Here is a 17,239-nt window from a genome sequence, read left to right as displayed (position 1 = left end):
AAACGATATAGCGTATTAATTAGCCCACATTTAGCTCAATCTAGGCAGACTTTCTCCTTCTACATATTCTGAGATTGAGTGTATAGCCTACAGTTAAACTTCTGATCTCCGGTGTTGTTTTGAGTGTTTTAGACAAGTGAACCCATCTTTTCTTTCATTTTAATTGTCATTTTTTATTGATGAGAATGTTTATATAAAAATCGATATACATAAAATGGAATGGCATTACGTCTGTGGAAAACTACATGACGGATAAAAACAGACAAAGAGAAGTTTTTAAACTCAACTAACTAATTGTAATGGAAACCTACTACAGCGCATGCGTATTAACACGCCAACCACGTGTTTGATATCAGTAACTAGGCAACCACGTTCTCGTTCACGTTGCATGACGTATATTATATTTAAATTAGAGTGAAATAATTAATCACTTTGTATAACAACATCACAAATTAAAGCTAATAATATAGTTATCTATGTTTTTTTCCCCTTTTTGTACAAATACAATTATTTGAAATGTGATCTGTTCTGTGTTTTCAGAATGTTGTAATGGAAAGGTGCAATATTTGTTGCTGTGAGGTGCCTCTGCATAGGCTTGAAGAGCATGTTAATCTGTGCAGCAACAGGTGTGTATACCTGCTCAGGGCCGGCGCTAGCTATAGGCAGAGCAGGCGATTGCCTAGGGCCTCGGGCTTTGAGGAGGGGCCTCCATAACTGTAACATCCCCTATATATATAGTCCACCAGTCAAGACGGACAGAAATACTAGCCTCATTGTTCATTGGATATTGTTGAATTGTCACTCATCTGCGGTTAAACCAATTAATGTTTCCGTTTCAAAGCGGGTGCCGGCTTCTGAACGTTTGTGTAACGAACGCATCCATCAGGTGCTGCGAAGCAAAAGCCTATAGGCACTCAAAGAAGCACAGCTCGTAATGCAGGTGTGTGAGTTGTCGTCATCTATTTTGGAGTGATTGCAATGTATTCTAAATATAAACTTGTACTGTAGATCAGCGTCATTTCTGGAAAAATCATTCACCGCTTTATTACGAGTTTAAAAGAGCGCGAGCGTCATTAACGTGCCCAGACGCGACGCTTTGAATTTGCGCGTACAATGAATAACATCGCGTCGGGAGCTGACTAGTAAAAAAGCTACAAAAGTAAAAGACAAGACGTTTGTATTCAAAGTTAAAAAGCCAACACACTACAGCATGTTTAAATGTTTCAAATAAAGGATATCATATCTATGGGTCTATCTTCTACATTCTGCTGATGAGTTAACAAAAAAAAAAAAAAAATTCTGCTCAGTAGTGATCGTGTCTTTCTCTAGCATATTTAAGGTAACAATGCAATACATAATATCATAATATCTGCAGTCAATATTGATTAAATGGGAGGGAAAAATCCTGCCCATACCGCAGCTATGAAAAAAATGATAAAAGCACTTATGCTCATCTACTGAAGTGGTATTCTGGAACTGTGAATACATTTAATAAAACAGCAAAATAACAACAACAATAACATCTTCATTAAACAAAAAAGAGATTACCTTAGATAAAGTTTGACTAATATGTACATACAGTACCGGTAAAAAGTCTGGACCCATTACTATTTTTAATGTTTAAAGTTTCATATTATGCTCTACAAGCCTGCATTTATTTGATAAAAAATACAGAAAAACAAAAACAGGAATATTCAGCAAGGGTGTGTTCAATATATAAAAAGTGATAGTGAAGACTTTTTTAAAACAACTTTTTAAAAATAAAAAAATCCTGAAAAAAAGTATCACAGGTTATAAAATAAATATTAAGCACAATTTCTAACATTTGATAATAAATCAGAATATTAAAGTTTTCTGAAGGATCACGTGACACTAAATTCAGTTTTGCATCACAGAAATATATTTAAAGTATAGTAAAATAGAAAACCATTATTTAATAATATTTCACTATATTATTTTTCTGTATTTTTGATCAAATAAATCCAGGCTTGATGAGCATAAGAGACTTCTTTCAAAAACATTAAAAATAGTAATTTGTCCAAACATATGTACTGTAAAAATATACTACATTTAAAATTAAATGTTGTATCAATATAAAGGTTAGGAATCATATTTGTTTCAAGTGTTTTTTATTGGGGGTGGGGGGCCTCCAACATGAATTTTGCCTAGGGCCTCCTAATGTCTAGAACCGGCCCTGTACCTGCTATTGGTTCACCAGAGTAAAGTTGCCTATTCAACACTTACTGTAGTAACAACATTTAATTAGCTTACTAGATCAAGGCTGCTATATTTTATGTATAGGCAGAATGTTTTTACTTATTAACACCAAATAACACATTTTTGCTTCTTTTTTAAGGTCATCTGCTCAAGGCGATGCAAATGGGGGGTAATATGGAAGAAATAGACAGCCTCTGTACATTAAATTGTATTGCTTTATTAATGATATGTTTTGTTTCATAGGAAAGCAAGAAATGATCCTCGTCCAGCTTTTAAAATTCGTGTGGCTTTGTTGCTTGACCACAGTATGGTGACATTTAATAGCAATTTTGGTAAATTAACCTCATTTGATATTCACAAAATATTTTATTGGTAAGACTGTGGGATGCTTTATTAACATCATTATCATTTTTCAGCCACAGAAATGAAAAGGATAGACATTCCTTGTGATATGCCTGAGGCGGACCTAAAAGATCTGCTCTGGAAGACGTTTCCTAGACTGAATGATAGAGACTTTGAGTTGTGTAGAGTTGACCGATCCAGACGTGTGTTGGCTCTCACTTCAAACACTTCATCCCCAGTGTCAGTTCGTAAAGAGCTGGGCCGGTCCGCTCTTTACATACGGCCAAAGGTAAGAAGTTATCAAGCATGCTTTTTTATCCTACATCTGTGGTTTTACATGGATCATACAAGTATATATATGAAGTACAATTACCCTTACAACAAGCAGATGTAAAACATTTGTTCATGTTTTTTACTTTATCAGTACACCCACTGGAACACTTAATTTCAAAACGTTAGTGTTAGCTAATTTACTTACAGAATGAGTTTATTTTCTGTGTTGTATTCATATAAATTTATTTTACAAGTATGATTTAATGACCATTTACTAGCATTAGTTTAAAGTCCCTGTGAACTGGAAGTTGCGTTTTTTCTCCAGTGTTGTGACGTATTTCCCAGTGAAAGGGAATATTGAACAGAGGGCCGGGTTTATTTTAGCTCTCCTCCTCTCCATCTCTGCTCATAGCAGACTAGCGGTCTGAGGAGTGGTTTAGTGTTTTCAACCCAAGCCGTCAAACCGACGTCATTAGAAAAGGAGCGCCATCCCAGACCGGAAGTAACTTTTCAGATGTTGATTAAAGATTACCACGGCAAACTAATGTTTTCTGTGTATTAACTTGCACGGATTAATTGTTCTCCACAAGACTAGTAATATGCTCTTACAAACTAAATAGGGTCATTTTTTGATTTCATGTCGACTTTAATAAACAAGCAAGATTCTAAAGCACACCTTGCAATGAAACTAGTAAATATTTTAATTGTAATAAAATACACCAATAATGTCTACACATTCATCAATATGAAATGTTGTGCTATAATGGCGACCACAGATACTTTTATTTGTAAAAAACATGTTGTCTTTGTTAAATAGGTCTTTGTCACTTAAGGTTGGTGACATTTCATCTGAGGGGTCTGAGGAAATAGAAAATCTGCAGGTGGATCCTGAGGAGGAGGAAGACATTATACCTGTAAGTTTTGTACATATGAAATGCGAATCAAATTACTTTGTCAATTTTGCAACTACATCATACTGAATGATTGTATATATCTTAAACCTAAAGCATTTAGATTAGGGACGTCAGATTGTCAGAGCCGGGATTAGAACTCATATCTCATCTCTCTAGTATGTTCCTGTTTAGTATCAACTATCTCATGTATTGCAGAAATCTCCAGTGGGAGGTTTTAGCAGTGCCATATCTTCAGTTTTGTATCTGCAATAAAGCTCTGTCCCAAAAACATAACTATGGTTTAAAATTGCCACTAGTCGCTGCTGAAGAACTGTTACCTTCAAGAAATTCTTCTCACCAGAGGATCTGAAGCTTACCTATTTTATTTATCAGAGAAATCTAATACATTGGCAAGCCACCCAAAAAGAGTCCATCAATATAGTATTAACTATTTACTCTTTTGTGCACTTCACCTAAGGTTGGTGTCATTGCATCTGAGGAGGAGGAAGGACTAGAAAGTGTGCAGATGGATCCTGAGGAGGAGGAAGACATTTCCCCTGTACGTTTTATTATACATAATAAACTTTATTAAACAAATTTTGCAACTACATCACAGTATTATACAGTAATAACTAATGATTTTTACAACAGAAATGAATCAATCAAAAACTTGCTTTATCTGGACAATAACTTTATTCTAGAGCTGCTGTAAAGCCTAAACAATCTCTGTTACTTTAGTTAAGTTGGCTTGAGAGAGCCACCTTACTGAAATCCTATTTAAACTTATTATTATTCTGCTTCTTCTGACCCTAAATTTTCTGACTCTAACTCCTAGAGATTTAACTCTTTTTTTCTAATTTCCTATTATCACTGTAAATCTGCTTTAAAACAATCTAGATTGTTAAAAGTGCTATATAAATGAAGGTGACTTGACTTATCGATTAACTATATTCTCTTTTTGTACATCTCACCTAAGGTAGTTGAATTGGTGTATCCCTGGCTTTAACACACCAAATGTTTCCTGACCTGTGTTTTTACTGGAGTCAAGTCAAGTCAAGTATATTTGTATAGCGCTTTTCACAATACAGATTGTATCAAAGCAGCTTCACAGTATTAAATTAAAATAATACAACAAGGTTTGTTTCTAGTGGAATTTATTGATTGATAAAATCAAATTAAATGAACAGTCGTTAGTTTTTTGATTTCTGTTTGTCTGCCTGTTCATGTGAAGGTCATCAATGAAAGTGACATTTTGCTACAAGGTCATCATGCTGGTGGTGAAACGGTAAGCATAGCATTGTAATCCTGCAGATAATCTTGCTAGCAATATGTATTTCACTTCACTTCAATATAATCTACAACTAAATTTCTATACCTTTCTATGGATAGAATAGGTTGGTGGAGCACTAACCAGAACAAGTTATTCAATAACACACTGACAGTCAGTTTAAATATGTTATAGTGAAATGTTCTGCCTTTAAATGGTTGTCTGTTTGTTTGCCACCATGTTGGATTTGTACAAATTCTATAACTGTTTAACAGGAGAGTATAGAGGACAGGAGGCGACTCCTTCAAGAGCAAGATTCAGCTTATGAAGAGTCATTGCTCTTGGACCAACAGAAGGTCATTTCAGTTCCACAGAAACACAATAGAAGTTCCTGGGCATAGTTATTTAACTACAGTAATGACATGTATTTTACAGCTGGAGAATGAGAGAAGAAGGGAAAGACTGGAGGAGAGACGACTACAGGCAAGTTCAGATAATCAACTGTGGTCCATGTTTGAACAGCATTTCTTAAAGTCGTTATGAAATAAAAATGTTCCCTAGTTACTTTGTAAGATCACATTACTAAGTCTTGTAGTGACCAATTAATCTGTGCAAGTTAATACATAGAGAAAAAAAAGATGTCTTTGTCGTGGTAGTCTTTAATTAAAATCAGGACATTTGCTTCCACTCTGGAATTGAATTCCTTCCCTGATGACATCAGTTTGAATATCCCTAACCAATCCTCTCGAGCCGTCTGCTATGAGCGAGGGATGGAGAGTAGGTGGGGCAAAAATAAACCATTCCCTCTATTCAATATTCCATTTCAAATGGAAATATATCACAACACTGAATTAAAGTTGGTTGCAACTTCTGGTTCACAGGGATTTAAAATGGAGAGAAAAATATGGACAAAACCTAAAAGGATGCAGTCAGTGTAATTTCTTATGTTCTTCCTATTGTGGCGAGGCTACAAAAATACCAAAGCCTAGAATGCGTTAATCTCTTCTTAATGGCGGTCCATCAAACAACACCGTATTATACCTCATATCTAAAAGTCATTGCTGTTCAAAATCAATAAAACTACTCAAAGAGACATAATGTTTGCTTTGATGAATATAATTAATCACTGCTGTGATCAAGGCAATTATGACAGCAATAAAGGGTCAATATCTCTAAATAAAATACCATGATAATTGAGGCTACAAATAAAAAGATGATGCTGTTTTGGCTGGAGTAGTGAACAGAGTGTCCATTTATTTGATTAATTGAAAAGTTATTTTCTAATGTGCCATCACATTACACAAGAAAGTAAGCTTGTATTTGTTTTGTATATAAAGAATTTCACTGAAGTAAATAATAAAAGCCTGTGGTTACACAGGTGATCAGTGAGAGGAGGGATCAGGCTGCAAGTTTCCCTTCGGAGTCGGGAATCACCTTCCAGTTCCATTACCCTGACGGCTCTCGAACACGCAGAGATTTTCAGCTGCACAACAACATACAAGTAAGAAGAAAAGAAGACGTACCAGCCAGATATATATGCATCTGTATTGATTTTTATGATTTTTAAGTTTTCAATTGCTTCTTGTCCTCCTTTCCTAGAATCTTATATGCTATGCAGGAGCTGTAGGGTCTGCCACTGAATTCCTCTGCCTGAGATCGCATAATCCAGATTTGGCCATAAGAACTTCATCAACTGGTATTATAGCAGACTATATCACCCAATCAACTACCTTTTTTGTTCAATGGGTTGGACCTGAAGAGGTAATTTCTACATTTGTTTCTTTTTGGACTGCAAACTGTGATTATTTAAAGTTGTGATAAACTGAGAAATAAACTTTTCCTTGAGCTTTTGACATTTAATATGCCATCATACTATAAGAATATCCTATACATTTGAGAACTGTTGGTGCTAAATCAGTAAAAAAAAAGAATATAATTACAAATATTTCCTACATATACAATACACTGTGGGAAAAAATTGTAAAACTTTGACATGACCATTACAAGATAGAGGTTATTTCAGTTACATGGCTTGTCAAAATTAAAAAGCCGACTAAACATGTACCGTTCAGAATTATCAATGATGTTCTGTTGACTTCTGTTTGGAATGAAAGGGGTAACACATGCACTACAGATGCATGGATAATCTGTAACATTACTAGAATCCGCTGTAAAAACAAAAAAATCTGTCACCTTAAAGTATAATTTGGTATGGTTTGCTTGATGGTATGACTAATGTTAGTTCAACAAAGGCTGAGTGCTACCTACAGGCATATAATGTGAAGTGTAGACTTCTGGTTCAAGAAATGTGAAATGATGATGTGACATAGCCTACCTTTGTGACATTACCATTTTATTCATTATGCGGCAATACGTACTAATCACCCTTTCATTTTAGAGAGTAAAGGTAATATTTACATTCATAATAGCTTGTCTTGACCACCCATGACCGGAATTAGTGGAAATGTTATTTTGTATGAGTTGGCCTGTCTAACCCACGGATTATCTGCACTCTCAGCAGATATTACAATCATCTGTGCATCAGTAACACGAGTTGTTTCACATTCCAGTTGTGTAGTTTCTAATGTATGTAAGACAATGATACCTATGGATCATTTATAATCATACATTTTGTAGATATTTTATAGGGCTGGTTATGTTCTTTTGTGCTTTAAAGTAACCCAATGTTTTCAATGTGTTTTAAATGGACTCTTTTGACAATTTAACACCTGCTGGAGCTGAAGCAGCCATTCCTTCCAACTCGACTGTTCCCTCTGCCTCCATGGACACTTTCCCAACGGTTTCCTTTGACTCTATGCACTCTCCGGCCTCCGTCTCCAACTCTACCTCGACCAGCACAGCAGTGAGTGATACTAGGTAATATGTTTTTTTTACTACAAACTACAATTGTTTGGCCCTCATTGTATGTGATAATTAGCAGTGGAACTGCAGTGTCACTGATGTATTCAGTTTGTCACTGTACAGTACAAGAGTACAGCTTGAGAGCTTGCTGAAGCCTATGCAGTGCATTCAGAAAGGTCAATTAAATTGATTGGACATGATTTGAAACGGCACACACCTCTATAACAGGCCTCACAGCTGACATCGCATGTAAGAGCAAAAAACAAACCATGAGGTCAAAGGAACTGCCTGCATAGCTCATAGACTGGATTGATGCAAGGCACAGATCTGGGGAAGGCTACACAACATGCACTGAAGGTTCCCAAGAGCACAGTGGTGTGGTGGTGTATTTTTTCAGACTTGCTAATTATTTAACATTTTAAATACATACTTATGACAACTTGGATAACATTGCTGTACTTTGTTTTGCAGGCATGACTTGAGGAGGCTGCTCCTAGGTCTACAGTCAGCTGTTGATCTGGTTGAGCCTGGACCCATAGCAAACTGCGTAAATGTAGTAAGGTCCAGGGTGCTACAATGTGCTTTGAGGACATTCAACAGACGAGCATTCAATCCACATAAACAACTCGATATCGTATTTGTGGATTCGTGCGGAACAGGGGAGGGGTCTGTTGATACTGGTGGTCCTACCCGGGAGTTTCTCAGGCTACTGATGAAAGAACTCCTGGATTCAAGATACTTTGTTGGACCCGAGAACGGCAAGAGCCTTGCCCTTGATTCCCTTGGTAGGTACATTTTTTTTTTAAATATATATATTAAAAAAGATTGATTGATTATTTGATAGACTGATTGATAGATAGAAGCAGTACATACAATTTCATAGATAGATATCCAGATAGAAAGTACGATAGGTAAGTAGATAGAAAAAGGTTCCAAAGAGTGCAAAAACAGCAGTATATATCGAAATACTTATACATTTAAAAAAAAAATCTTGCTGATACTACACTGCAACACACAATTTATTCCTGTGATAGCGCAGCAAAAATTAAAACTGCCATTACTTAATTCTTCATTGTCACATGAGCTTTCAGACAGCTTTCAAATATGCTTATTCACCACACTTTAGAGTGTTGCATTTGTGGTGTTGCAACTAGCTGGCGTAAAAATAATGACAGTGTCGTGTTGCGTCTGTCGTCATGAAATGATGAATGATCATCGTTACCTATCAAAATGTGTGTTCATTTAAATGCAATGTGTGTTTTTTTTACATGGTCCCTTACCTTACATTTGTCCTATTTCCAATAACAAAACTAATTTACATTTATGCATTTGTCAGACGGAAAGTTATTTATAGTGCATACACTTTATGAGCACATGTGTTCCCTCGGATCGAAGCCACGATCGCATGATCACATCATTGCATATCACTGTACAATACAATGCTCTACCAATTGACCCTTCGCTAAGCCCCGCCCTCCTTAGTTACTGTTGCTACGCCTGTCAAGCTTTCGCGCCTGGCACATCTATTACAGTATGTATGCACTGGTTTCAGACATTCCTAAGGAGATAATTAGTCATTTTTGGCGAACAGGTGAAAATATGAGAAAGCAAGACTGCAGTATGCATTCGAGGGATATATCCACGACATAATATGCAAACGATTAGAGAATAATTTCATCAAAATTTAAGCTAAAGCCTATAACGTTAGGTCCCAGCGCAAGCAGTAGCCAGCAGTACGCTAACCATTCAAATGGGAAACACACACATTGAGGAACAGCTTTGTGCATGCACAGCAGGGTAAGTGAAATTTGAAAATATTCTAATATTTATAAATCAAACAGCTTATCCATAAGTATTGTGGAATAAACACAAGACATTAGCCTGACCACTTTGCAATGATAACATTCTCCCGCTTATATTTTTAGTGCGCCAGGCTACAGCTCACACGTCGTGGGTCACATAAGTGACTAACGTTACTGTTATGAACTGATTAAGTTTGGATACCAACCTTTTCCTTGGAGATCTCCGGCAAAGCCCCCTGATGTTCCCTCCTTTTACTAACTACCTTTTACTTTTACTAGACACCGGGAGAGTCGCGATCGGATTGGGGTAACGTTACTAGTTTGGCCGTCGATTAACAAAATGCTGAAATATATTTTAAAGTAACGTTAAATTATGTCAGTGAGCCTCCGTCTTGCCTTTAATCACACTGCTTGATCCACGAGCTGGACAATAACTTTATTCTAGAGCTGCTATAAAGCCAAAACACTTTACTTTAATTTCCTATTATCAATGTAAAGCTGCTTTGGAACAATCTACATTGTTAAAAGCGCTATATTTATAATGAAGATGACGCCCGGCATTTCTCCCCTTGGGTTTTAGGTTTCGGGAAGGGAACAAAATCCACCACCCCGTCCAAACTTTTAGGATACCGGGTATCTGATTTGCACAATCCATACGCAGAACGCTTCGGCATGTTTCCCTCGCTCGAAAGCTTGCCAGACCTCCCGCGCCTAGTTACGGTTGCTAAGCCACGATTGGCCAGGGGCGGTTTTCGGGCGTGGCTTAGCGAAGGGTCAATTGAGCTACATGAAACCTGAACTATGACGCAGATATGCACTAGAATGCACTACAATGAACGTGTCCTCTTGTCAATAGGGGCACAACTTTAGTAAACACTCCCATGGGTTGTATTTCAAGAAAGTGACAAATTACCTATTTGGGCATATAGGTTGGAGGACATGTTGGATTGTTGAATACGGTGCATGTAATTGCAGGGTTGCCTATCCTGCGGTAACTGCGCTGCGAGAGATGTCAGACATTTCACAGCATTATGTGTTTTCACAAAATTCACAACCCCTAGTTGCAAAACAGATAACAATCTTCATTCTTTTTTTTTAAATTGTGGTCTTCATTCCAATAGTGTAGGCTTATCCAGAGGAACATACAAGGTGTTAGGGATGATCATATCAGTCTGCCTTGTTCATGGCGGGGTGGGACCCCGTGTGTTGGCCAGAAGGCTGTATTCACAGCTCTCAGGGATCCCTGCTCCACCAGTGAACATAGAAGAGGTTTATGACCCTGAGCTGCATGATCAGCTGGACAAGGTAAGATATACATCTGTTTTTGGTCTTTATGATGTCAAAAGCTGAATCTGTAATGTCATTAACACCCTAACCTCAAGGCCAAAATAACCTCTTTGTATTGTGCTATGTTTTTGTTTTTGGGGGTTCTGTTGAGTAGATATAGATAGATTCAGATTGTTGGTAAATATGGACATGTCAAACATTTAGGGAAAAAATTACAACACATTGATAAACGCAAAATTCAAATTTGCACATCTAAAGGACCGTACTGTTTAAAAACAACTACAATAATAATAGAGGCCCTTGTGCCGACAAGTTGACTTCATTAGTGTGTACTTTCAGTCAACAACACTGACTGATATTTATAACAGATGTTACTGTCTTGATGGTACAATATAACAAAGTAAAAGACTACTCCAAGTTTTTGAATATAAATGACAATCATTTATTGTACTACATCTGCCATTATTTTGGAAATAAGGATAACACTTCATATTGCCAGCAACAAAAGGTTATTTCTAATAGAACCTCTTCTCTCACTAACTTTTAGATCCAAAGGGCAGAAACCATTACAGAGGCACACACAGCCATGTTAGAGGCTTCAAACAGCCTCCACATGCTCGGTGCCTTGTGCAAGGTTTCAACCCTTGAAGAACGTCAGGATCTTGTCAATGCAGCACTAACATACTATCTAGAGGGAAGGATGGAGATGCCTCTCAAACAGTAAGATTACCTGCTTTATCACTAATGTTTTATTAAATGCTGATGTTAAAATTAAAGGTAAGAACAACTTTCACTGTCGGGGTTAAGTTTTCATACATTTGTTACTTTTTCAAATGTGTTGCATATCAATTGATATAACTACTGATGATTAAAAATCTTTGATTCTGACAACATATGTACTTATCTGATTGAAAGACTGAAAGAAGGACTGGAGACATTGGGGGTGCTAAATGCCATAAAGGAGCACTCTTCCATTATGGAGGAGCTCTTTTGTGGTGGTCCCCCCACCTTGTCAGCTGCCTCCTTGCTGGACCTCTTCACAGTACATTATTCCCCGAGAGGAACTAACAGGAGAGCCTTGGAGGAGGTTGCAGTTGGCCACTGGCGGGACTGGATCATTGAAGTCGAAGGTGAGTCCATTTCATTTAAATTTTAATATATAGTTATGTTTTGATTATATTGGGATTAGAGATGTGACGGTGATAATATTCTCCCACCGCTTAATCGACTTGTGACAACACCGGTATTACCGGTTTCATCGTGGGGGTGGGGGGTATAGAGTGACGTAATTTTTTTTTTACATGGCGTCAATTCATCATTCGTATTGAGTTTGATTGAAGTGATCTGACCAATCAAATTCCACCATTTTTGTGCGACAAAGCAGTTAGAAGAGTTATTGATTAACTTCGGTGGATTTGAACTTGGCTTTAACTGCAGGGCAATCTGTCACAACACATTAAAGAGCCAAAAAAAGGTAGGCCTATTTTATAATTGTTTGACTGACCAAATTTGAAAGTTGAGACTTTGTTTCATATTAAATATTACCTGCTCGGTCCTGTATTTCAGCGTGTTGTCAGTGTCCTCTATTTTTCACTGCTTGAGATCATGTTGAGAACAATAACGCCCTATTTGAGGGTATAGGGCGCGATTTCGGATTTAACCACAGTGTTTGAATGGTGGGTTCGTTATTATTCTTGAAAAACGCAAACGCTTATATTAAACATAAAACGTTTATTAAAAAGAATAAGAATACACCATGTAAGGTTACATTTCAGCACTTCGCGAATGGACAGCGACTCTTAAGTAGCAGGAACGTGTTCTCGCGCATTCATGTTAAGTGCATTTTTGGGAAACGTGCGTGGAATTGCGGCGTGTGACGAGCGTAACCTTGCACATAGAGAACGCTCTTAAGAGCTTAGATGCATCGTTATCGGGAAACACGGCCCTGGTCTCCACACTAGCCTAACTGTAAACTATGAAGTGTGATCGACCAACCGGTAAAAAATAAAAGAAAAAATACATTAAAGAAACTATTCCCTCTGATTTTGTTTCACTAATAAATTTTGACTAATCGCAGCAGTCTCGCATTCGTTTAGAGCTCGTGTGAATTTAACGAACAACCTCGTTCCAACAGGAAACGCCACATGAATTTCTTTATGAAGAGTTTTTCTTTTGCGTGAAAAGTTCGCCGGAGATGTGTTAAAAGATTCATTCATGCACACAAGAGAGTGCATTCATGATTATTAGGCTACCGGTATACCAATCCTTGTTCAAGGCTGAAAAGAGAACTCGATACTGACGACGTGCGTCTTTTTCGTGTGTGTGTTTGTTTGTGTGTGTGTGTGTATTTGTATGCGTGTGTAATAGGCAGGATTTACAGCGCGGTCTCTTGTTTTGTCATGCTTGAATGGTTGAGCATGATCATACAACGCAACTGGTGACAGAAAATATGGATACTGCGTAATTGCTTTAAAAAAAATTTTTTGCGGTGCTGCGGTGGGCAAGTGATGAAACCGGTGTTGCGACTGAACACCGTGTAACACCGTTAACACCGACTATTGCGCCAAGCCTAATTGGGATGGTATACTGCTATTACTGTAAGTAGAGATGTGCCCAGAGCATACCTCCAATTTTGAAAAAGCATGGAAAATGAATAGTGTGTGTTGTACAGTGCCCTTAAAGGAACATTGTTAGTCTTATTCATTGCAGTGTGCTATATATCAATTATCACATGAAAATAGTAAATACAAATGACTGACAGGACAATTTTGGAGGTTTTGCAGACCCTGAGTGTCACTGTTAAATTGCTTGTTGGAAAATTAAATTGTACGCTTAAACAAGTGTTTGTTTGGGAAGTTCCTATGCAGTTACAAAGGATTTCTGGGTGGTTTCTATGCAGTGCGATTCCTAAGCAGGGCTCTACAGTGCGCCCATTTCACTCGCACATGCGAGTAAATATTTCGGCGTGTGAACGTGAAAAAATATTTGGGCGCACACGTGCGAGTGACACAGCATTTTTCTATAGAAACAGCTGCAAATACATCATCATGAGGAGGGGCAGAGTAGGACACTATATTACCGGGAGATCAGTTATTTAGGCCTTAATCTTCAGTAGCTAGTCTGTAGCCTCATAAAAAAAAACGACAGTGCCCACACACGAACTATTTCAAACCAGCACGAATTCATTCGCTCTTAAAACATCCTCTGATATAAACAAGTAGGCCTAGTTAACGTTAGTAGGCTAGTCTAGCTTGGAAAACTGCGACAAAATGCAGAGCATAAGCGCTTTTTTTAAACCAGCCAATGGACAGGAAAAACACAAAAACACGAGCGAGGAAGAAAGTGTCAAAAAGAAGGTTGAGTGTCATAAAACGGATGAAAAAGTCTACAAATTCAACCCGGATTGGCTAAAGGATTTCGAGTGGCTAGAGTACCAGGCATCGACGAAGCAAATGTTTTGCAAAGAAGCCCCTCTGTCACTCGCAGGCTCCTCACTTTTTATCTCCGGTAATCCGAATCTGAGGAGGAATGCTGTGGTGAAACACTCGGCATCCACTCGGCACTCTCGCTGCAGGGATGCATTCATCAACAAATCACAGCCCAGCAACCCACGCACGGTTCAAGCCGCTGTTAGCAGGCAGGTAGCATTAAGTAAACTGCCTATTTCCGCTGCGCAGTGTGAACGTGGTTTCTCAGCGCAAAAGCGCATCAAGAGCTCCTTAAGAAGTAGTTTGCATGAATCTACCACTGAGGACCTAATTCGGATCAGCACAGAGGGGCCCTCCCTGGAACTGTTTGATCCTACAAAATGTGCTGAAAATTGGCTGTCTGCTGGAAAGAGGTCAAGACGACCAGGCTACAGAGCTTGGCCAAGTGACTCAGACATGATCCTCATTTCAGATAAAATGTGAAACATACATAGGGCCGACATACAATGATAAATGAAATCTACATGACGATAAAATAGAATTAAATGAAAATCTTCTGTTTGAAAGTTTTGGTCTGATGTTCTTAACCTTACAATGAGCATTGTAAATTGAATTGTTGAATAATTCTAATAATAAAACTATAATGATAAACTTATACAACAAAAATGACTGTGCCCCCAAATATTTGTCTGTGCTCCTAAAATGTTTTATTTAGACGCACCAGTGCTCCTTGTTCAAAAAGTAAGTGTAGAGCCCTGCTAAGGTACTTAGGGGTGGTTGCTGGGACGTTGCTATGTGGTTGCTAGGGTACTTAGTGTAGTTACTATCATATTGCTGTGCGGTTGATAAGGTAGGGGTAGGGTTAGGGTTAGGGTTAGGGTTAGGGTTAGAGTTAGGTTGCTGTTAGGGCTGCACAATAAATAGTTTTTCTGATCGTGATTACAAATACAGATGCCACAATTACATAATCATTCAAAGGCGCAATAAAAATGAATAAACAAAATGCTATAGAAGAATTGAGTGCTTTCAGCTTGCTCATATACATATACAAATATGGCATGCAGTTAGTTCAAACAATCACAAAAAAAGCTAATCAAGTATTCATAGTGACTGGAGGTATTTATGATTATAATCTTTTTGTGTCACTTTTTCTTTTTTTTAATTGATGCTTTGCTTCTTCTGTTGCAGATGGAGATGCAGCAGTGGAGGTGGATGGTGGGGACACAATTAAAGTCACCCTACAGAGTGTGCTTGTGTGTGCTTCTGGGGCATCTGCCATACCCGTATTTGGATTTAAAGAGAATCCAAATATCACATTTCTCCATGAGAACATACATGGCAACCGGCGGATGTTCCCAGAAGCAAACACATGCACCATTACTTTGAAGTTGCCGATTGGACAGGAATATGAAGAGTTTTGCCATTTCATGACATCCGGTGTTATTCAGTCGCCAACGTTTGGGGTAGCGTAAAAAACCCGTTCTCCCAACCCTTATCACTCTTGCCATGTGGCTGATATCTCTCCTGCTGGATTGCTGTTCTTTTTTACTGGAGATTGTACAAATTTTGTTAAACATTAAAGTTTTGTTAAACTTAATTTCCCTGAATTTAAACTTGTGTGTGTGTGTGTGTACTTGTATTCCCTACATTATTATGGGGACCATATTTCTGTGGCATCGCTGACGAAGAGTAATCAACTGGTTATCAGGAGAATGTGATATTTTAGAGCGAATAACTTATCTGACGTGCTGCATGTTTTGGACAGAGTACATCATAGCTTTCAGTTTCTCAGTAAATGTTTTTTCTGCAAGTGCTATAGCCTATCGTCCCCTTTTGTCAAAATGTACTTACTTACTTAGGCCTTTAAATTCCCATAGGAACATGGGCCATCGACGAAGCTCTTCCATCCTCTCCGGTCTCGGGCCCTCCGCTCCAGATGTTGCCACGTCAGCCCTTCTTTCTTCATCTCCTGTTCTGTGGTTCTTCTCCAGGTGGTTCTCGGTCTGCCTCTCTTCCCCCTGCCCTGTGGGTTCCACGTCAGCGCCTGTTTTCGTCATGGCTGAAGCAGCAGCGAAACGTAAGAAGTCTAAAGGTTTTGTCGGAGTAGAGTCGGAAGAGGAAAAGGGAGAGTGATAAACTGAAAGGCAGGACGAGGATCAATATTGGTTGAGCGTTTGCTCGCTGGCGTGAGCTTATCGTCAGACCGATGCTGACTTGGCCGTCATGCTGTTGAACTAGTAAGTAAATTGCTTGCATACTATCTTTAGTTTTTCTAATCTGTTGTCTGCCTGGCTACGTTACGGAAACTATCTGGTCCTCCATTTATCTTCATGAATCAGCTAACGTTAGTAGATGAGCGAATTATCAATCTGGTAGCTAGTAAACACTAACATGCTAGTTTTAGATGGTTAGGATGCTATCGCTATCATTCTCGTTCAGATTTGAGCATTGCAATCGACATGCAAATCGCAAATGTTTGAGTTAAAATGTTTAGTCTACTAAACATGTATAAATTATGAAAGGAGGAAGATTAATAATATTATCATTGCCCATATGAAAAAAACCTGCATGCTTCATATACAGTAACAGCCCGTTCTCATCCCAAGTCGTCATATACTGATGCTTTCAAAATTTCTTCAATATCTGACGCACAAAGCACCCTTTAGCGTCCATATGAGACGCATAACCCTACCACAGACCTAAACCTACCCATAACCGAAGCGTCTCATATTGACGCTAAGGGTGCTTTGTGCGTCGGATATTGAAGAATGTTTGAAAGTGACGATTTGGGGATGAGAATGCGTTGACAGTAACCGTAAATCATTTTACAACAGCGGTAATGGACAATTCCGCTTCCAACCTGTAGGG

General features: G+C 38.2%; 3 protein-coding genes across 3 annotated transcripts in view; all 3 read left to right on the top strand.

Moving 5' to 3' along the window:
- The window catches only part of LOC311291905 (G2/M phase-specific E3 ubiquitin-protein ligase-like), a 16,576-nt gene extending 608 nt beyond the window's left edge, over positions 1-15,968 (top strand). Inside the window, exons 2-16 of the mRNA XM_084411260.1 lie at positions 541-626; positions 2,461-2,848; positions 3,650-3,746; positions 4,204-4,284; positions 4,957-5,010; positions 5,268-5,348; positions 5,428-5,475; positions 6,371-6,493; positions 6,592-6,688; positions 7,731-7,869; positions 8,326-8,639; positions 10,783-10,961; positions 11,491-11,663; positions 11,859-12,073; positions 15,560-15,968. Coding sequence (XP_084267386.1) covers positions 2,721-2,848; positions 3,650-3,746; positions 4,204-4,284; positions 4,957-5,010; positions 5,268-5,348; positions 5,428-5,475; positions 6,371-6,493; positions 6,592-6,688; positions 7,731-7,869; positions 8,326-8,639; positions 10,783-10,961; positions 11,491-11,663; positions 11,859-12,073; positions 15,560-15,843 — 2,013 coding nt within the window. The 5' untranslated portion in view covers positions 541-626; positions 2,461-2,720 and the 3' untranslated portion in view covers positions 15,844-15,968. The remainder of the gene's footprint in view (positions 1-540; positions 627-2,460; positions 2,849-3,649; positions 3,747-4,203; positions 4,285-4,956; positions 5,011-5,267; positions 5,349-5,427; positions 5,476-6,370; positions 6,494-6,591; positions 6,689-7,730; positions 7,870-8,325; positions 8,640-10,782; positions 10,962-11,490; positions 11,664-11,858; positions 12,074-15,559) is intronic.
- Positions 1-17,239, top strand: part of LOC311291902 (uncharacterized protein) — a 322,068-nt gene that overhangs the window by 116,380 nt on the left and 188,449 nt on the right. The window lies entirely within an intron of this gene.
- The window catches only part of LOC311291904 (protein NLRC3-like), a gene marked incomplete at its 3' end in the record, with an annotated part of 146,391 nt that overhangs the window by 73,763 nt on the left and 55,389 nt on the right, over positions 1-17,239 (top strand). The window lies entirely within an intron of this gene.

The sequence above is a fragment of the Rutilus rutilus genome, assembly GCF_951802725.1.
Source record: "Rutilus rutilus genome assembly, chromosome: 6".
Lineage (NCBI taxonomy): Eukaryota > Metazoa > Chordata > Actinopteri > Cypriniformes > Leuciscidae > Rutilus > Rutilus rutilus.
This window is presented reverse-complemented; position numbering and strand designations above follow the sequence as displayed.